The sequence below is a fragment of the Glandiceps talaboti genome, chromosome 3 (assembly GCF_964340395.1).
Source record: "Glandiceps talaboti chromosome 3, keGlaTala1.1, whole genome shotgun sequence".
Classification (NCBI taxonomy): Eukaryota; Metazoa; Hemichordata; class Enteropneusta; family Spengelidae; genus Glandiceps; species Glandiceps talaboti.
Genome location: NC_135551.1, coordinates 17962715 through 17985986, shown reverse-complemented (window position 1 = coordinate 17985986; position 23272 = coordinate 17962715). Strand labels below are relative to the sequence as shown.

General features: G+C 35.4%; 1 protein-coding gene across 1 annotated transcript; it reads left to right on the top strand.

The window, feature by feature from the left end:
* Positions 1-2743: 2743 nt before the first annotated feature.
* On the top strand, positions 2744-3082 carry LOC144433143 (uncharacterized). The gene has a single exon (XM_078121452.1). It carries the CDS (start codon positions 2744-2746, stop codon positions 3080-3082), a length of 339 nt encoding a protein of 112 aa, XP_077977578.1.
* The last annotated feature ends 20190 nt before the right edge of the window (positions 3083-23272 follow it).

The following is a 23272-nucleotide window of genomic DNA, read 5'->3' as shown; positions in this document are numbered from 1 at the left end:
CTTATTTGAGATTAATGTGTTATTTTTCATCAAACCAGAATGTGTTTAACGATTATATAATTGAAAGTCAAAATATATTTTTTGTTAATCTTCGGATCACTCGATTTCCGTACAGGAGTGTGGAGTGACTCAAATGACTAACTTCCGGTAGGTCTAACAAGTTGGTCGCTGTACACTCGCGTGGACATTTCATTTAAATACATACGAATACATACTATAGGGCTCCTACTCGCAGATGATAGACTATTCTCTGTCATAAGTGTTCTTCGTCCGCCCGGGGGGGGGGGGGGGGGGGGCTGGTGGTTTTCATTGGATTTTCCATTGGACCAGCAAAAAGACTCTGAACCTGGGGCATTATATTGTTTTGCCCTTTATATAACGACCATAGATTTCATTCCTCAAAGATTTAGAGTTCACGCCATCAAAGAAAACAATGTTTCCTTACTGGCATGTAAGAAAGAAGTAGTTCAGTACAAACGATAAATTTTTGTTCATAAAGCTTTTAACAGTCGGAGTAGTTTTGTATGGCAAACCAGAATGTTTTTCAAGGATTATATATAACTGAAAGTCAAAATATAATTTTTTGTTACAGGTTTTTATTTTTTAAAGTTTTTTTCCCCAAAATAATTAATATCGGACTATGGTCAAAAAAGTTACAAATTGTTGAAATGCAATATTCTAAGCTGTAGCTATGATATGTGATGTACCACTTAATTGGAAATTTAATTATATGAAACTCCATTTGTGTATGAAATGTGAAGCTTGCATAGTTAACATATTACCTAATTATTACAAATATCATTGATTATGCAAACTATCCATAGCTTATCAGCAGTTACAACATCAGCTTTTAAATGACTCATGCACTTCTTTACCATCAAAATACATGTACTACATTATCTGAAATTTGAAGTTTGCATTCTTACGAAATGATTACCAAAAATTCATAATTATGCAAATAGCTCTTTAAACTAAAACATATGCCAACAGGCTTTAACGTCTATGTGTGCTTTGTTTATTCTCGTATCTACATTATCTATGTGGTCCTACCAGCAGAGTCTAGATATTTTAACATTTCGTAATACGCCTTTGGGTATCGAGAACTGTTCATTTGTACATGTTTCAGCCAATAAGAGATGTACCGCTTCATAAACACACAAGGGAAAATCTACCACACTCACACAGATGTACTGCCGAGTTTACAGTTGATTTCATACCCAGAAGAAATCTACAAAGGTTGAATCATACACGCTTAGTGACCCAGGGCATATTCATATCCTCAGTTCCATTGCAGATCACTGGTGCAACACACGTTTCAAAAAGCATAAACGCCTGAATTAAGGGAAGACCACCTAGTTTATTTTTTATAACAACTTGAATTTGATTAATAACATTATTTCCCTTAGAAGGCAGGTTTTCCTTGGCAGGCGACCAAGAAAGCCTTGAAGAAAAGAGTATTCGAAAATCAGTATAGTATTTGACAACATGTACAGCTGATCATCTATAAAATCACTGTTCATACTTTTCAAGAATACCCCATTTCTAAAAAATCCATATTTAAAAAAAATTACTGGCATACCCTAATGATTACAGAACAATTCAAGTATATTTAATTTTCATTTGAAATTGTGTAGACAACAGCATGAAACTCAAGAATGATCTCACAGACAGAAATCTAAGCAGTAAAAAGTGGTGGAGCATTGTGAACTCCCTTTCTGGAAGGTCTGGCCATTCTGAAATTCCTACTATCGAACATTCTGGCTCTGTGCACATAACAGCGAAAGACAAAGCCAACGTCTTTTGCCAGACGTTTGCAGAAAAATGCAGACTAGAAAATGATCACCATCAACCGCAAGAGGCTACAAGGCACCCTCACGTCATGCTGGATAAAGTAGTCTTCAAACCTAAAGACATCACAAAGATCCTGAGACATCTTAAGCCTGACAAAGCTACTGGTCCTGACCAGGTTCCAACTAGAGTCTTGAAGGAATGTTGTGCAGAATTGGCAGGTCCATTGGGTCGTCTCTTTAAGTTATACTTCTCCAAATGTGTTTTTCCAAACCAATGGAAGACGGCCTCCGTCATTCCAGTACACAAGAGGGATTCCAGAGCTGATCCAACTAAGTATCGACCCATTTCCATGCTCAGCACCATCAGCAAGGTGATGGAAGCAGTGGTCAACAAACAACTACAAAGCCACCTGCTCAAAAATAAGCTTATCTCCAGCAGACAGTTTGGCTTCAGACCGGATCACAGCACAGCTGACCTTCTCACCATCCTTGCTCAGACATGGAATGCCTCCCTAGACAGAAACGAAGAAGTATGCATTATAGCTCTTGACATCAAAGGAACCTTTGACAAAGTATGGCACAATGGACTATGTGCCAAACGGAGATCCAAGGGAGTATCAGGTATGCTTCTCACTTGGTTGCAGAGTTATCTTCATGGAAGGTCCATTAAGGTTGTTCTCTCAGGTCAATCATCCGACACTTCACCCATCAATGCCTCGGTGCCTCAGGGCTCCATACTTGGCCCGCTTCTATTCTCCATTTTCATAGACGATCTAGTGGACACTTGTGAAAACCAGCTATACCTGTTTGCTGATTACTCTACGCTATTTGCACCAATCAGATCTGCGAGCGAGAGTGCCAGCGTAGTGGCAAGTCTGAACAGAGACCTTGAGAACATGAGAAAGTGGGCAGCCAAATAGAAAGTCACCTTTGAACCCACAAAATGCAAGACCATGATACTGTCTCGGAAAAGGAAACCAACGACTCCTGATCTGTACTTCGGAAATACCAAACTGGTAGTAGAGAAGGTGCTCAATATCCTTGGCATCAAAATTGACAGTAAACTTCTGTGGACCAGACACATTTCTGACATCTCAAAGAGGGCTGGGCAGAGACTTGGAGCACTGCGGAAAGTTGCCAGCAAACTTGATGTTGTAGGAAGATCAACCATCTACAAAGCCCAAATCCGTAGTATCATGGAATATGCCTGTCTGTCATGGATGAGTGCCCCTCCAACTGTCCTAAGCCAACTTGACTCATTCAGCAGAAAGCTCTCAGAATCATTGGAGTAGACAAAGTAACTGCATGCGAGGAATTGGCCATCACTAGTCTTCAACATAGACGGGAGGTTGCTGCAGCTACAGTGCTTTACAAAATGCACACCAGCCACTGTCCCAGAGACCTCCAGGCAATGCTACCAAATATGTACACAACTCGCAAAACTACTCGCGCCAGCACATCTATGCCTGATCATGCCCTAACTATGCCAACTGCAAAAACATCTACACTGGATAGAAGTTTCCTTCACTCTGCAATAAGAATGTGGAACAACCTTCCAGATGCAGTCGTAGGAAAAATTAAGAGTGATGGTATCCAGTCTTTCAAATGCCGAGTGCACAAACACTTAATATAGCACCATTGACAGGCAGACTTTAATCCTGTGTAATTCATGTAATCATTCTTCATGTTATCTTTGGCAAGGTATGATGCACTTGGTGGGGGGTGGAATGCATGACTGGTGATTCAAGAGATGTAGGCAATTCACCTGGCTTACTAGAGCACTTGTGATTTATGAGCTGGCTGGACCTGTTCCTTAAACTGCCAGAAAACAGTGCAGTAAGACCTGGTGCTGTAATTCCCTAGTAGGGTCTTGTTCTTTTATTGGTCACTTGGGTTTCCAGTTATGCATTGTGCCTCCTCTGTAGAACGTATGGATATTTGCACACTTGTATGTATGTCTCATGTATTTTTTATTCCTTTTTATACTTTACTTTTGTCCCTCGGACAGGACGTAAAATAGAGGTCCCGTGTATCGGAGTGCAATACCCAATGCATGTTAAAGTACAATCTACACCAAAGTGTAGGGTGAAAACCTGTTGTTGTGTTTTTTTAAACCAGTTTATGTCCATTTTTCTGTAATTGTTCTTAAAGTGGCCATATGGATGAGAATTTGGTATTTATTTTGGATTTTTATTTGATAAAACAGCCTCACTATGCTTTTCTACTTGAAAAAATAATGTGAAATAACATATACCAAGTCCATGTTCACATCTCAATAAAAGGCAAAACATTAAACAATGTGTAAAATATTTGTTATTGTACGTACAATAACAAACTTTTTACACTTTGGGCATCTTTTTGTAATGTATTGAGTTATGAACATGGACTTGGTATATGTTCTTTTGCATTATTTTTTCCAAGTAGAAAAACATGGTGAAGCTGTTTTATCAAATAAAAATCCAAAATAAATAACAAATTCTCATCCATATGGCCACTTTAAATTCCTTGCCGTCTTACATTTTTGTTGTTATTCTGAGCAGCAGCGAACCAATTTGCTTGGCCAATTAGGAGATCTATTTGTCATTTATTCCTGAAATGGCTATTGTTCGCAATTGCACTACATATACAAAAAAGTCATCAGCATATATAATAATTTCTAGTTTATTGAAATCATTATTGAAAACAAGTATTGACAGAAATTCCTCCACTACTACCCTTGTTCATGTGAGAAGTGAGATCATTTATAAAGAAACTGAAAAGAGGAGGGCCCAGCATACACTCTTGTCTGGTGTCAATCTTACAATTATTAAAAGTAATGTTAGTCCACCATTACATAAAACACAAAATTGTCGTGCATAGATCTAAGAACTTTCAAAAAGTTTCCATGTAAGGTATAAGATGTTAATCTACACGGTTGAACGCTTTGGAAAATTTAATGAAAATACTATGCATACCACCCTTTTTCTGTGATGGATATTTTTGAACTAAATATTGTAGTGTGAAAATATTTGGCGGTAACCTATACTTGAAGATAATTAGCAAGCAGGGTTTTCCCTTCCATCTTGATTTTAAGAGGAGACGACCTCCTCATGATCGCTAGTTTATAGTGGGGAAGGTGTGAGATGGGTGTACTCTCCCGTGGTGATGAGCACTGTTTTGAAAATAAGAATATGTAGCAGACCATTTTGAGGCGTAACATTGCAAGCCATACAGCTTTTTCAGAGCCATATAGTACTTGAATATTGTCTTTAATACCGCAAATTTAAAGACCAAGACATACACAAACATACTTTCGTAGCCGTCACATGCCTCCTTATTAAAATAGGTATATAAACTCATTGTACTAGAACGTTTGCAAATGTACTCAGTAAACGACCCGTCCTGGGGTTTCATTTGGTGCATATCATGAGAAAATCATTTTGTGGCCCCATTTCAAACCATCACAATTTGCATGCCCCGTCCTCCTTCGCATACCCATTTTTATTCGTTTACCCCCCCACCCCCACCCCCCATTTTTCCCCAGCCCCTTCCGTATATTCTGCTTGTGCCCTTATATTAGTGGGGAAACAAAATTGGCTGCCGATCGGCCATTACCGCGAAGATCGAGAATCAAAGTAATACGCATATCAAGACTACAATGTATGAAAATTGTTCCAGGTTTGGTTGCAATTGGCTCGTGGTCATGATTTCCAGTGATATGATATGGGTCGATATGGACTCAAACATGCACGCACAAGCACACACTCGCGCCTATATTTCTTTCTCAATACTTTTTACGGAGCATTGATATTTAGATTAATTCCAACTAAAGAAAAAACAAACTTCTATTTTTGCATTAACAGGCTAATATTGAATGTTTCATCTTTTTTTCATGCATTATCAAAGACTTTCTTTTCCCCCAAAGAAAGATGAAAGGCCCCTAACGGTTTGGTTTCGGTTACCCGACCCCACCTAGTTTTTCACTGCCGACCCAAATCTTTTAATTACATAAAAATAATAAAATACAATCGCGAAAATTATGAAGTCTCGCCAGAAATAGTGGATGTGAAAACTGACATCAACTTAAAAAGACAATATGAAAGTGTTCAATCTGCAATGGCTGTACATCTGATGGGAAGAAACAGTAACACATGCAGAGACCATTTGCAAAACAACGGAAATCATAACTACCTGAACTAGACAGTCACACATCTACCTACCCCACCTATTCTAAATTGAGTGTAATCGGAACCGCAAGATTTTTTTTACTAGGCCTAACAAGATACTTACGTGATTGTCCGTCAGTGAGAACTCTGATACTGCTGACTATAACCTCTCGAGGAAATTGTATAACTAAAATCCAAGCTAGTGAAGTTACTAATGGACACGTCAGGAATTCTTGAAAAGCCTCCCATGTGTTATTGGGTTCAAAATTCCGAGTATTGAAACTGTCGCCACTGAATTCAAAACCAAACATCATTGTAGATCTCATACCAGCGAATTTTTTGTCTTGTTTAAGCCTTCCATCATTCAGAGCGTGGATGTTTGAAAGTACTTCTGACATGAAAGTGCTCATGAATGCAATGTTGTACACTCCTATGGGAAAAAAATCGAATTTATTGATTACAAAAGGAAGGGAAACTTCATAACGTTTTCATAAAACTCGTTAAAAAAGGTTCCAAGAAAGAGAAGACAGTGATGTAAAACTCTGTATTTCCAATGCAGTTATACAACAACGTGTTTATTAATATGTTAATTAGACACACTGTCGACATGTTTCATTTATATTTTAAGGCAAGCGGAAGATTCTTAGTATAACCTAAAATGTGTAAATCGAGAATTGCGAGCATAGTATTAGGAGATAAAACTATGTGAGTATCTTCCTACGCCTTTTTCGCTATCCTAGAACTCTGAACATAGAACAATCTCAAACACGTACTCAGTACGTGAAGATATTGTTATCTGATAATTGTCATTAATGTCTTTGCAAGAAATTGAATATCATTATAGTATGAACCAAAAAATTTACACGTGTGGTAAAGTTGAATGTTCTTGGCCTAAGAATATTTTTGGAAAGGTAATAATAGTAATGTAGAAGTTTAAATTAATGGCTTGAACCTCAATTGAAATGAATGTAATATTTGCACAAAGTTGTAAATGAAACTATAAACACACACACACACACATACATATATACATACATACATACCCTACACTACACTACACTAACTCCACGACACCACACGACATTGCACTGCGCTACACTACACTACACTATACTACACTACACTACACTACACTACACTACACTACACTATACTACACTACACTACATGTCTATCACACTACATGTATTGACTCGCACACTTTATAAGTGTATATATGAGTTAGAGTTTGGCTGACATAATGGAACCGTTGTAGACAAAACATACAAACAGTAGCCTCGTTTACTGTCGGCAAATGGAATTTTAATGTACATTACAAATTCTACTAATGTTTTCGGCTTTTCAATGAACTTGATACGATGTTATATGAACTATGATATATACAAGAAATGAAATCTCTGATAACCTTAAAACAGTCTGCCGTTGTTCGTATTGGAAAACACTGTTTGAAAATATACTTACTCCTTCCTGATGATTGATAGCAGGCCTTGTTGGTATCATCCCAGCAACAACCAGTTAATTCACAGTCTTCCTGACGGGATGCATTACAGTGTATTCTATACGCTCTTGGTACCCAGCATGGCGAACCTTGGATAATTGAAAGCTAACTTTGATTGTCTCCATAAATGCAGTAGACAACCACAGAGTTGCATGCGGAAATAATACAAAATACTCCTAGCAGGCAATACGAGTTTGTACAGCTTACATTTAAAATGACAAATGGTGACATCAGACACAGTCCAGGCTGACACAAAAATCATTGAAAGATAATATGCCCCCTACCTTCATTAGGAAACTTCACCGCCATTGTTCCAAAGAACATTAAGATATACACCAATAGATGAAAGCACACCATTTTACTAGTGGCGTCTCACGTTAGCCTGTTGCGAAAGAGCACCAACTCGACTATTATGTTCCATATTCACTCTATTTGTGAGTAACGTGAGAAAACATGGCTGTTTGTACTAAATGTATGAAAACCAAGATGTTTATCAGTAAATTTGCTGTCTAATATTCCAATACGAATCGCAAATGACATGGTTTGTAATCCTGTTGGTAGGGAGTTTTTACAGTTTTGTAAAAGAACAGATCTACAAAATGTCGATGGTTGATTATATAATGAATTAGGTAGTGCCTACTAGTGGTGATTATACATTTGTAAACGAATCTGTTACCAGTGTTATTGACGGTCTCCCTTACCTTCGCTTTTAAGTTTTCCAATGTTTGTCAGATTTATGTTGACAAAAGAGTACAATCTGATTATCACCCTTTAGTTTTTCAATGACAATGTGAAGTTTTTTGATAACCAGCCTAATACTGTAACAGCAAATCATACCAACATTGCCGAAAAATCTAAATACAGTAATTGTGAAGACTTATAATAAGTATATGTAGGATAGTAATTACAACAAATTTTTTGGACTTTTGGGATTCGCTGTAAGCAAGAGAAGAGTTGCGATTGTTATTTCACTCACTGGATAAGAGAATTTGTATTGCTGAAAACAACAAGATTATGACGAAGACTAAAGAGAGAATTTTGTTTATGTTCACTCAGTTTTTTAGACTCCCCTCATCAATAATCAATCAAGTAGTGTTCGCCAGTGTTGTTATCCAGCAAGTAAAACAACAACTTAAACTTGCAAAATGACCAACTCTCAATGGAAATGTACATGTTGCATATAGTTTACTGGCGAACATTGCCTGATTCAGATGTAGCACTTCCATTTTCCATTACTGGTTGCTAGAATGACACTCGGCCAAAACTGAACAGAATTTGTGATATGTGCAATTTGTATTTAGTTGAGGATGAACTTCATTATTTTAACCTGTTTGTCCATTGTAGGTCTATATTAGGTTTACAATAAATTGCAAACTATTATAGCCCTCAACTTGCATATGAATTGACATTATTAATTTTGTCATCCAATGATTGTACTCTGAGAAAACTAAGTAGATAATATTATCAGAACCACATGACACGCGAGTGCAAACCGGGCGTACTTGGGGTATTTGCACTAGTGCTTGCACTGAATTGGCTGTGCCAGTACTTTAAGGAGCGTAGAATATAAACCTTTAGAATTATTGTAGAACCTGAATATTTATCATTAGAATTGATTACTTCTAAATTAGAACTCTCGGACTTGAACATCTTTATATGATTACTTCAAACATAGAATTATTACCATATATATGCATAGAGGATTAATAAAAACACAGCTACTATATCCCTAACTGCACTGGATCTCACTTGGCGTGGCGTTCTGTTGTTATTACAATATGTTTATCTGAAACGGGCAAATTTCCATAAAGAATCACACAACGCGACCACTTGATTTCGTGTTGTAATAAATAAGCTTATACTAGGCCACAACATTACGAGAAGATAAATAAACACTCTACACTGTGACATTTTTGTTTGTTTATTATTTCAATATTTATTTTCTAGCAATCTGTTCAGTTTACTTATTTATCAAGGTATGTACATTTTGGCCGGTGGCTATTAGTAATAAATATATAAACAGATGATTCTGAATAAACAAACGATTGATTGAGTTTAATGAGAGAAATTGCCATTTGATATTGCAATACTTCAACGCTAGACCAGATGTAACTGAACATATATTGTTTGTGGGATATAATAACTTACACGTCATATCATATTAATAATATCATACACCCTAAACTGTACTGAATTATATTAATAATATCACACTCTAAACTGAATCATATTAATAATATCATACACCCTAAACTCTACTGAACCATAATTTTGTTACAGCTGTATACATGACAAGTCAATTTCAAATTGACTGTTGCGTTCGCACCCAAAACTCATCGCCATCAACGGATTTCACGATTTAAACTTGTTATTGCAATATTTATTGATGAGATCGACCACTGATTAACATGTACAATGTACAATTATTGGTATTTAACACTTTTCTGTGAATAGATTGTTGTTGTTGCTAGTTTATTTCGGACAAAAACTAAGTCTGGAATGGACTTCACTGAAAATATTAAAGTATTTATCATTATTATCTACTAAATAATTGATATGTTTAAGAGGATTTTCTATTTTATTTCAATTGCTCATTATGGTACAGACTGTACCTTAAACGAATATCACTTGACAATATTAATGTTTTAGAGGTATCATACTATGATTTTTTACTCATGAATTAATTTATCGTCCGTTCGTCTAAACAAGATGGCAGCGGATTTAAAGATGTTGATATGGCAGGATTTGTTTGCAATTAACTCCAAATTAAACAAGACGTTTGGTATTTCGAATCACCTGTCATGTATCCCTTCATACAGAGGACCGTGGAGAAGATTGGCATCGGCCAAAGAGGCTACCTTTAAGGTTTATTGATGTAAGGAATGGAACAACATTTTTGTATAATATACTATGAACTTATTAGTAGATTATATATATTAGACAACTTAGACAGAATTGAGTTTCTGTCATCTATGCAATGGGTTGTGTAAACAAAATATAACTCCTGAAATATCGAATATAGTTTTAAAAAGTTGATTCGGCAGATAGTGACAATAACTTGATATATAGTATCAAATATAAGAAAAACAGGGAATTTCATTCCAACTTTAATACTTCCCTAAACCATATTCGCCAATACACCAGGAAACATGAACAAGCGCTTCTGCATCTGCTTCCTTTTGAATAGAACCTCTTGTGTATTTTGTATATATTGTCAGGATTGACATTTTACTGATAAATGTTTATAAAATTAACTTACAAAGCTAAAACCGTCAAGGAGCCAGTATATTTGTTTGTAAATCACTTAGCTTACTGTTGCTTCCATTAATAAAACTAAATATTTCGAATAACAACATGCATAATAGATGACGGAGACTGCCATTTAATATACATACTTATTACAACCAGCCAATACAAAAAGGGGCTTGAGATGCAAGAGACTTATTTTTGCCGTCTGGCTAAAGGTAGTAATTGCTAATAACTTGGACACAGGTCAGAAGTTACAGTCTCATAAATATACATGGTGATTATGAAATACAGAAGTCTAATTGGGAATAGCATTAAATAAATAAATACAAAACGCTACTAACCTGCCAATACAGAAAACAAGAGACTTGTGCTGTCGGTCTGGCTATAGATAGTAACTGAGCTCAGACTACGCATGTTTCAATATTAAGTATGCATGAATCATGAGATAGGGAAACGTATGAAAGCGATCTGATTGGCAGAAATGAAACGTGACTATGATGTATAATACAATGTATAAACAATGTGTAAGAAAGAAACTACAACAGTGCAATTACGCATAGAGATACACTTAACACCCGACACAGTATACTTAATATCTGACACAATACACTTAAAGTGTATGTAAATAGGTTTCCAAAGTTTCCGACTTTTTGCCTCCAAATGATGTAGTTTTCATGGGTGATTAAAGATTTGTATGACATTTTTGACAAAACTACGATATTAATAATGAAAAATTGATTTTTTTTGGAAATCTGCGATGAGCATTTTGCTTCGGGAGTCTTCGGAAAATTGCGTCACAACCAGAACACGATCGCTGTGTCCATGTTTTTTTTACCATGCTTGAACGTTGCGTGGTAGAGAGGGGGCCGTCAACGATTGAGTCTACACTGATTTTCTCACAAAAGATTTGGGAGTTCTAATCAGCCTGCTTCTTTTCAACATACAGAGGATAAGTTTCCAAACGTTTTCAATGATGTCTTAGTACTGCACAGCTCTCAAACTCACGAAAAACGATCATGAATTATAACATGTTGTGTCCTCGTGCATGGTGTACTACTAGTACTACATACATATTACGGCACTGGCAATGATGAAGTTTCTTTCGTTGGCTGTGATTACGAGTCCTAATATTGAATTGAAAGTTATTTTACCAGATAAGAAACATAAATTACACTTTCAAAGAACATACTAGTATAACATTACGAGCTGCACCACATAATGGGAATTTTTACTTGCGGTAGCAACGTCTTCGTAACGGCCCACTGCTCGGATGAACAACAAAAACGAAACATGCTACGGTACTTTTCACACGTATTACAGTGCACTTCATTTTAGACATATTCATGACCTTATTGTATGACTTTGATTTCCTTGTCAGTGAATGAAGACCAGTCATTTATAAATGCAAAATTTAATGCATTGTTCGCAAGATTGAGAGCAGTTGAATGTGACTGAGAGTGAGATCAGAGCCAGAGGTTCGTCGGGCTGTCTAGCGTGTTCTCCAGTCCGGAGCGTGTCTAGTCACACGTTGAGCGGCTGTGCTGTAGCGGTAGACCTCCGAGTCGCCCTGCTACCCTGGCAGGCAGTGTATCCTCAGTGCTCACCGTCAATAAATGATTTGGCCGTTCCTGAACTGTTCTGATTTTTTCTGGTAATCCTTTAAAGATTGACAACCGATCATACCTTCAATTTTACATAGACGTTCACATGAAATATACGAATGGCGGTTCAAACCACAGGCATTTGTTTCCCGAGTTATGTCTCAGAATATGTCTATCAGAATACAATAAAATGTCGATAATATCGTTAATATTGACGTATTAAGCCAACTATATATGGAAGGGGTAAAATTACACTTGTTTCTGTGATCGCACAGGTTCACTCACCGCGAAAGGGACGGAAGGTAAAATGTTCGAAATGTTTGCCCACTACAACGGCCGGTTGAAAGTTCATGTACTTACGGTACTATATACTAATGGCGGCCTGTCTTCTTTCGCGGCGAGTGAACCTGCGCGATCACAGAAACAAGTGTAATGTTACCCCTTTCATATATAGTTGGCTAAATACGTCAATATTAACGATATTATCGACATTTTATTGCATTCTGATAGAAACATTCTGAGACATAACTCGGGAAACAAATGCCTGTGGTTCAAACACATGTTGTGTAGTCAGTAAGTCGATTATAATCCAACTAAACTAAATAGTACTAGCTACTGTTACGGTGTTACGATCTCAATGGGACAACTACTTTCGAAATTTCGACCCAATGTTTTCCTTCATCTGCTGATTTTAAATATCTACTTTTTATTATCATAACTTACCAGTCAGTATTATTTAGTCTGTCGACAATAACATCGTCAACAACCATTATGCATGTCTGCAGCTGGGGATTGCTGTTTGGCTGTAGTCGTGGTTTTGGTAGTGGATCATATAGAAACGGTACTACAATACCAATCTGATTAAAATCCGATGTAGATGTCGGCTAATCGTTCATTGCTATTTTACCTTCGTTATTTTGCCTGAATTGACCTTCTTGGTACATGTTTACATTTTCAGAGGAGGCGATCAGGCTAAAAACGTAAACATGTACTACGAAGTCAATTCAAGCTAAAATAACGATGGTAAGATAGCAATGCACGATTGGCCGACATCTACATCGGATTTTTAATCAGATTGGGTACAATACAAGCATCCCCCACTACCGCATCATCTTCGTCATCACTAGTACTCCATTTATTGTTGTCATTGTCAATTTTGACTTCTAATGATAGTGGAACGTGGTTCCACTAGAATGGCTATCCCATGTTATGCAATCGGACATGTTGGTTCTGGTTGTGACGTCATGAAATACATAAACAACTTCGGCAATTTCCGGAATTTTTCCAAAAAAAATCAATTTTTCGTTATTAATATGGTACTTTTGTCAAAAATGTCATACAAATCTTTAATCACCTATAAAAACTTCGTCATTTGCAGGCAAAAAGTCGGAAACTTTGGAAACCTATTTACATACACTTTAATACACATCAAACAGTCATAGGGTCTACGATTATCAAGCGCCGTGCCTATCAAGACATTTACGACTGTACGACAGTTTCGTACAAGGAAATAGCGCGAAGCTGCTTGTTTTGTTTGGAATGAGTTAAAACACTGGCAGTATTATTTGGATACACTAGTTTTTTAGTCCAGATTGTTGAGAACCACACCTAATGTATCTAATGCACCTCTTTTGGGCATAATCCTAGACAGCACTTTTATCTTAAGTGCTGTGAGGATTTACATATTGTAAGTGGTTTATTTAAAACAGACTGCAATTCTGCTCATATCTATCCCCTATTAGATTTGTTTACCTTTTCTATTTTTTCGTTTGTGTGGAAATAAGGAGAAATCGGCTAAGTATCGTTATCAATATATAAAATAATCAGTGTTGACATTGATTAACCAAATAAGAAACTGTATATCCTCATTAAAACTACACTGGGGTGATGGTATTTCCTGAAAAATGACAGACAAATCACTTGCCATCAACACGTCATGAGATCAATAGAAATGTACACTTCTCTGTATATAATCGTGATATAGCGCAGACGTCAATAATTGCGAACTTTGAAATATGTTGGAAAATAGTAAAACGCAATACTCGGTCATTTATGTCCGAGAAATGCGATCATTTTGTGTTTTATACAGGATCCAGGTAAGAGAGCTGCAGTAGTAATTGTATTAGCTGCTGTAATTTGTAATAAATAACAGTCATTTTAGAATAACCTCATTGTGAGAATTTCATTTGTACCATTTAATATTGAAATACAGAATGTGTAGATACAAGGATCGACAGACATATAAACCTATTAAAATAACCCTCTCCCCTCTTGGGCCCATCCAATATTCCTAGAAATGCACTATACAGGAATAATTGGAGTAAGTTAAAATGTAAAGCCTGATTTGAAACCGATTTAATTCAACGTATGTTTGACTTTAATGTATAAAATGCTTGCTTGATATGCAAAATATAAATTTAGATAGAGTTAGATGAACATGTTTTTACGTGAGCATGGTGATGAAGTAATGTGATTGGATGATATAAACCCCCTCCTTCTATTCATGGCCATGGTAGTTCCATATGCAATAAGCAATACCTTACAAATAAAATAAAGAAAGTTAAGAATACTTTAGCTGTCTTCTTTTGTAATTTCCATTGAAAAGGCGAGTATTAATAGTAACAGGTAACCAAACATTGTAGCATTTTAAAGTATTTCGTTGCCTTAGGAGTGCTTTGAAATTTAATCGCAGAGTAAGCAGAAGTGTGGCGACATATATGAATAGTTTCTAATGGATTCTTCTGGGCACAGATAGCGTAAAGTAGTTTTACTCTTAAAATGTCAGCCATCACAGGTTAAATAAATTGGGGTGTAACCATTTCGAGACGTAATGCTTTAAGCTATTTCTTGGGTGCGAAGGATTCGGCTGGTCTTCCAAGTATGCTCATAAATATAATTTGTGAATTGAAGGGGACATGAAATACACTCTGTTTGTATCTGTTCACGTCACACCACAGACCTGCCAAAGATTTATTTCACTTCTCTGCAAAGTCAAGTTTGCTCCTGCAAGAAAAATGATTAGATTATTTTGCTATCAAGTCTGCATGTAGCTTTGTAATAGTCTAAGTGACTATCAAATCAAATTAAGTCAAATTTAAATACAGTATTGAAAAGCAGAATCTTCCGCAGTAGACACTGTTTCCCTATTAAAGACATTTCTTTTAAACGATATTATGCAAATATATCAACAGACACCTTAATAGGCCCTAATGGAACCTTGAGGGCCCAGGCAGTGCAAAATAATTAATATATACGATGCCTAAGTCCACAGTTTTAACAAATAAGGAGAGGTAGTTACTGTAACATATGCTTTACCAGATGCTGGCAACTTGGATATGGAAAAAAGTATCCCCTGTAATTCCAATGTATGCTGAAGAAAATGATTGTGTATGCAGCGGATGATTACACTTGCAATTATGACATTATAGACTCAAATTGAAATCACTATAGCTAATCAGCTATAACGAAATTAACTTACAGGCAATCTTTATATCAAAGAGTTCAGACTACAAATTTATCCTTCCACCACCAGTCACATGCCTACGAAGAACGACTCCAGGTATCACATGTTATAAAATCACTCTGGCATTATTGAAAATAGTGGTCTGATCTTCCCTCAACAATAAATTCATACCGTTATTCATTTGTACCGAGAACAACCTCTGAATGACATGTTTACCACTTCACATTTTGGGAAATTCCACCCAGTAAAGCTGTTAAATAAATTTACAGAAAGGCTCTATATACATACACAATCACTATTTCACACATTTGAAGTTCTCTCCTCAATATATGCAGCGACAGTTGTCCCTATTTCGACTGTTATGAACTGCAAAGTATTCCTAGTTGGTGGGTCAAACTTGTGGCTATCTCTCCAGTCATGTTGGTAATTTCTCACACCTCTATACCTATATTGCATTTGTCACAATTTCTTGTTGATCAAACATCTCTGCCAGATCTAAATCCCATAGTTCCATTATCATATCTCCAACCAAATGTTCCTGTGTTGGCGTTCAGACTTATTTTCTTACTGCTTTCTGATAGTTCAGTAATAGCCAATCAACTTTGGTGGTTGTGCTAATATAAACCGTGCTGCTTACAATTGTTCAGCATTCTTATTATTACTAATATATTGCTTCAGTGTATAGAAACTACCACAACGATGGAATTAAATCATAGAGAACCAGATTAAACTGAACCAGATTTAAACTGAATGCCTTCCGTAAGGGTATAGTCTTGCAATTTCATTATTTATGCAAGAAATTTAGCTGGCGCACCCTCACTGTACACTAATTATATAGAGGTCAGTGTATAGGTCACCATTATTGATACATTGTCGTGAAATTTTCTTCGTAGGCTAGGTGAGGCTTGGTCTATTTTCCAGATTTTGATCACACACATTTGGGTATAAATTATAGATTATTACACTTGATAAATATGTGAGAGTGTATTTATATCATTCCTGAGATACGGAGCTAGATAAATGATTATGTACAAGCCTTGCAACAAACAGTGGTAGTTTGTTATCGAGAGAAATCGGAAAAGAACATGGTAAAAAGGAGACGGTTTGAGGTCAATATAATATTTCCTAAACTTCTAATCGAAAATCTAAAAAGACATGATTTCTCTCTATTCATGTGCGCATTAGTGTGTGAAATTTGAAAATGATAAGTCCATATTTGACGAAATTGAAACGATGATAAATATTTCACCTGTTTGTAAACTCCACGCTCATTGTCAACCTATTTTAAGGCCAACAAAAAATGTTTTCTGGTGAGTTTAAATCACTTAAATACCCTGCCTCGGTCTTCTTTTTTGTTGTGTTTGTCCAGCCAATGCAGAGTGCAGATCCAAGGGAAACACAAAATAAGGTTGGCACGAAACCCCTGAAAACAGAGTCTTTCTCAGTGTAGAGCACGAGTATAAAGTTGGCGTTAGATTCAAATTCAGGTAGCGTCATATTGAGCGTCAGATAGCCTCAGATCTGAATACACCCGACGGCAGTGAAGCAGAATCCTTCCCTGTAGTCTCAATTGTATTATTTCAGTTTTGAGTCCGTCGGGTGTCGGGGACGAAACCTAGCTGCAGAACATGTACTCACCTCGTGAAGAGAGGCTGGTAAAATATCATCCAATACATTATCGATGGCCCCTGGGTTCTCTAAGACATGCCTATCAAGTTCAATACCGTCGTCTGACTTGTTGCGAACAGCCAGGAAGGCTCGGGTCGCCATAGACGCCATATTACTATGTGACTCAGCAGTGATGATTGAAAAAAAGTCAACAAACTGTAAAATGTGATGATGAATTTATAGGTATCGATAATTTGGGTTGTTAGACATAAAAATATTTACACAGTCGGAAATTTACACAATGTGATGTCACTCCCTGCTCCCTTCAAACTACGCACGAGTATAGTTTATGGTTCTATTGTATCTTATTTATATCCTATTATTTACTGTGGCTTTCCTATCAGTTCTACATTCTAGAGTAACACAGTTTGGTTTGAACTTTGGAACCTTCAAAGTTTAAAATTACTGGTCCACGGTCCCACTAATTTGAAATTTAATTTTGCACTGTACCTGACTGTGTAGTAGTAAAATCAATACAGTCATAAAAACCTGAAGTGATCTAACTCATGTTATATGTCATCCTACACATGACATAAACAACAGATTGTAGTTACAACCGAACATCCTCATTTGACTAACAATAGCGCCATCTAGTGGCCATGGTACAATGTAATTTATGCATACTGGATTGTCTCGTGAGATTAAATGAACTGAAATCATACCACGGTATACTTCACCATTGGATTTAGAGTCATGATGGGCGAATGGTTAGAATGGCTTGTAATATGCATGTTATGCCGTTTGTTTCCTTAGGCAACATTTGAACCAAGACTGTGCCTCAGTCAACCCAGCTGTATAAATTGGGGACCGGGTAGGATAGAGGTTGCAATGTGAATGCTTTAATACCATGCGTTTATAGACACTGCATTGGATTGTATGCCCCCAGGGAGTTGAGGATCGAAGTGTAAAGAGTCGTTGTGCCACTATATATCTGTGCCAGGGGTAACAATTGTAAAGCGCTTTGAGGACAAAATGGGAAAGCGCTATATAAAAACTAACATTATTATTATTTTATTTAATGACAACATATTTTATGCACCAGATTTGAAGATTGTTTTAATACAAGTATTTTGGAGATCAGATCAGTATAATGCTAATTAGCGAGATGCCAACATGAACTGCTCCTAACAGCTATGTTGTGACTGTATGGTGTGGTATGCAGCCACATTTCTGTTCCCTGAAACTTTTCATTTCGTACTGGCTGATAATGTGGTGTAACACATGTTATCATTCTACAACAAACTCAACTTGTTACATATGACTACAGTTATACAGAACTTGCAAATTCACCATCTTTAATCTTGAATGTTGCATTGTGGGAAATGTATTATTCCTTTCGTAAATAATTCAAATAATGGCAGATGTAATATAATATAATATAATATATAATATAATATAATATAATATAATATAATATAATATAGTCTATATAAAATAATAATTCTTTAATCAATCTGCCACACGGAACATGCGTCACAACGGCTGTTGTCTAGGTTACCCTGATATTCACCTTTATGATCACTAGCCTTCTGATCAAACCTAGAAATATAGATCAAGTGATTACCACAACGACAAATAATCCCCAAATCCTTAGCATCTGAGCATGCGCGGTTTGGACTTCAAATTGATGTTACTTTTTTATCATGTTGCTGTGATCTTTATTTTGGTATATTGTTTTGTTTTCCGATCAAAATGTCTGTGTCTCGACCTCCCTAACTTTAAGTACTATAATTATATTTGTAATATTTGAATGGAGATATATATCACACAACTGGATACATCTAATGTGTTTTATTCAAATTACCATTTCATACTCGTTTAACATCGATATCAAAACACAGTTTACAACAATAAGTAACATTCATTGGTTATTATAATACCACAACATACAGCCCTTCACCTGTGTACATTTTTTCTGTAACGGGATATATTGATAGATAAATGTTCTGTGGCTGCCTGTTGGACTGATTACTAATATTTGTACATATATACTAGTAATTACTTTAAGATCTACAAATCAATCAATAAAAAACAACTAAGTTTCTGATCAAATGAAAATATATCTGGATGATTAAATTATATGTAATATTCATACATCTAATCCCATCACCTACACACACACACACACACACACACACACACACACACACACACATATATATATATATATATATATTAAGCACTTTCATTAAAAAAATACAATAAACTAATGTATATATATATATATATGTACATGTTATTTGCCAAATACCGTTCCATATCTTGCTGCGAGAGGTAATTTTTCCGGTAATAACGGAGAGCCGGAGGCGAGCCGTTATACCGGAAAAATTACCTCGAGCAGCAAGATGTGGAACCGTATTTGGCAAATAACATACTTATACGTCACCTGCGACTACGAAATTCAATATTTGAATGTCTAAAAATGCTGTTTCATTTTAAAACAAAATCACTTCCGCGTTATACTTTTGGGCGTAGTATCACGTACTTCTCTTATGACTGCAGTGCGGTTGTTTACATCTCAGCCTTAACTTTATCATCCAATCAGACTGCGCGTTTGCTCAGTAGTATGACGTAATGTTTACTATTTGCATATCACTCAAAGATATACTCAAACTTATAACCTTCAGCAGAAAAATGAGTGCGTCTTTGTTTTGCGTACTGTATTACATTACGTGATACAACAAGCAAAAATACGGCTGTTGGTGAAAAATACGCCTGTGTATCTGCAGGGCTCTCGACCAATCAGAATGCGAGATTGGTGACAGGTGACGTATAAATATATATATTATATATATATATATATATATATATATATATATATATATATATATATATATATATAAATATATATATATATATATATATATATATATATATATATATATATATATATATATATATATATATATATAGTTTTGGTAGTACTGGAAGCTGGAACTCTTTATTTGGTTGTAACTCGGAGTTTCACGCATAGTGCGATCATCAGACAATTCAAGACTATGCGTGAAACTCCGAGTTACAACCAAGAAAGAGTTCCAGTACTACCAAAACTATTACGCTCTGCCACTGCGGTATAGAGCACTGTCTTAGCAGATTGATACTCACCAAGTTATATATATATATATATATATCAATTATAACCACTAATTAAACACAAACAACCCATAACAAATATAGTTCAAAAATATACATGAAAACTTTTTTGAAAAGGCATAAGTACTGTACGTACAATAACTGATCGACTTTATACCAAATAAAAAGAGAGCAATCAATAAAGAAATATCTCAAATTGAATATTGGTACTTTTTATTCTGATCTACACAACAACACAACACAGTGGTGGTGAATGGGGGGGGGGGGGTTAAGGTCAAATTCATTTGTAGTTGACAATAAACAATTATGCTGTACATAGCAATGAAAAGAGAAAGAAAATTGCTGCGCAATGGACCTATAGCAATAGTAATAAAGTTATGTAATACACCATGTGACAGCAGACTCTGTCCAGGAACACCATATCATATCATATTCATAATCAACGAATTTTATAGGACAAATGTTGTTATGTTTAACGAATATACTAAATTATATTGAAATTGAAGTATGCAGTCTTAAGATATTGCATAATTAGTTGATTTCATTAATATGCAAATTTCTCTAATTAAACATTAACAGATCTGGCTTAAAACCTAATCAGGTCTAGCTATTACCCTAAAGATTACAATTACATTACAATTGAGCCAGCCGATGTTTAGAAAATGATGACACAGACACAAAGACAGACAGACAGACACACACACAGACAGACATTCCCCTTTTATTACCTCCCATACCCTTATGGGAGGTAATGATTGAATTTACTACTGATACCATCTGTACTATTAAATGGCCGAAATAGAATCATTTTTTGCTACCGTAAGGAAGGAGATACTATATAGGCAGAAATGTCTGTGTGTGTGTGTGTGTGTGTGTGTGTGTGTGTGTGTCTGTGTCATCGTTTTCTTCAAAACGACAGGGTCAATTGATATGAAATTTAGTACATATCTTCCTTATGAGGAAAAGGAAGATCTGGGTAGGTTTTGGTAAACATCCAATTAATTGTAAAGACTCATTTGCATATTCAACGGTTTTCAGCAATTAGTGTATATCTTATGAATTCAAGTTTCAAACTTCATATTATTTGGTACAAATATCAAAAAACGTATATAACATATGCTTTATTCACTGTTAACTTCAATTAAGGTTTATTTGCATAAATTAGGCCACTGGCCTTTCGTTACATTTCACAGCCTCATAAGCTTCATAGGTTCAAAGGTTACTTGACAAAAATAACTAAATTTCACAAATAAGAACACTGTACACATAGGTAGCAATACAAAACAAAAACCAGCTTTAAACTGAATGCCTCCCATAAGGGAATCACTAATTATGCAAATAACTCATTAAATTAAAAAAAAACAATGGTAACAGGCTTTGTTTTTGGACAAGCATGCTTTCTTAGGTTAATGTATGTAAGAGTGTATGATACTGCTTAATTACTGAATATATTCATTATTCAAAATACTCATTAAAGGTAAAAGTTGTAGCAACAAACTTCATAGGACAGGTGCGTATTATTATGGTTGATATATGTATCATATTATACGAAATTTGAAGCTTGCATTTTTAAGATACAACCTAGTTACCTAAAATCATTAATTATGGAAATTTTTCATTAAAACTGTAAGCTATATCAACAGTTTTATAGGACATATCTGCTTTGTTATGGTTAACGTATGTACTAAATTGTATTGAAATTGAAGTATGCAGTCTTAAGATATAGCCAAATTACCAAGAATCATTAATTAATCAAATTATTCATTAACACTGAAAGGTACATCAACAAGCTTTACAGGACATATGCGATTGTTAAGGTTAACATGTGTACTGAATTATATTGAAATTGAAGTATGTATTCTGAAGATATAGCCTAATTACCAAAAATCAGTAATTATGCAAATTATTCATTAACATTGTAAGATACATCAACAAACTTGATAGGACATATGTGTTTTCTTATGGTTAACATATGTTCTAAATTGTGTTGAATTTGAAGTATGCATTCTTAAGATATAGCCTAATTACTAAAAATAATTAATTATGCAAACAATTCATTAACGCTGTAAGATATATAAACGAATTTTATAGGACAAATGTATGTTGTTATGTTTAACGAATATACTAAATTATAGTATATAGGGTGCCTCCTCCATTGAAAACAACTATTTTTGTTTTGTCTAGATTGAATTTAATTTTCCATTTCAAACAATAACATTGCAAAGTGTTGATAAGCCTTTGTAAGCCATAGACAGTATTTGAAAACAATACAATATCATCAACAAACATTAGTAGAAAAAGATCACACAATTCATCAATTTGGATTCCTGAGTATTCTGACGTAGTGATGCATTTTTTGAGTTCACTAGTAAATAACACAAATAACAGTGGACTGACCATACATCCTTGTCTTACTCCAACGTTGCAACTAAAAAAGTCTGTCATTTGGTCTTCCACTCAGACACATGATTTAACGTCAGCATAGATACTCTTAATAATAGTGAACATTTTACCCCCTACCCCACTAGAACTTAGTTTATTAAATAATCTTCTATGGTCTTCACTGTCAAATGCTTTTTGGAAGTCAACAAATAAACAATAAAATGGTAATCTCCTTCTAGTTAAATGTTTTTGTATTAATACACTTAAAACAAAAATGTTATCTATAGTACTATATTTCTTACGAAAACCTGCCTGCTCTTCTGGAATATTACTAGTATGCTCAGCCCAGCTGTAAAACCTTTTGTTCAAAATTCCAGTAAAGA

Excerpts from the sequence above, each read along its gene's own strand:
- LOC144433143 (XM_078121452.1), top strand. The coding sequence starts at position 2,744 with ATGATACTGTCTCGGAAAAGGAAACCAACGACTCCTGATCTGTACTTC.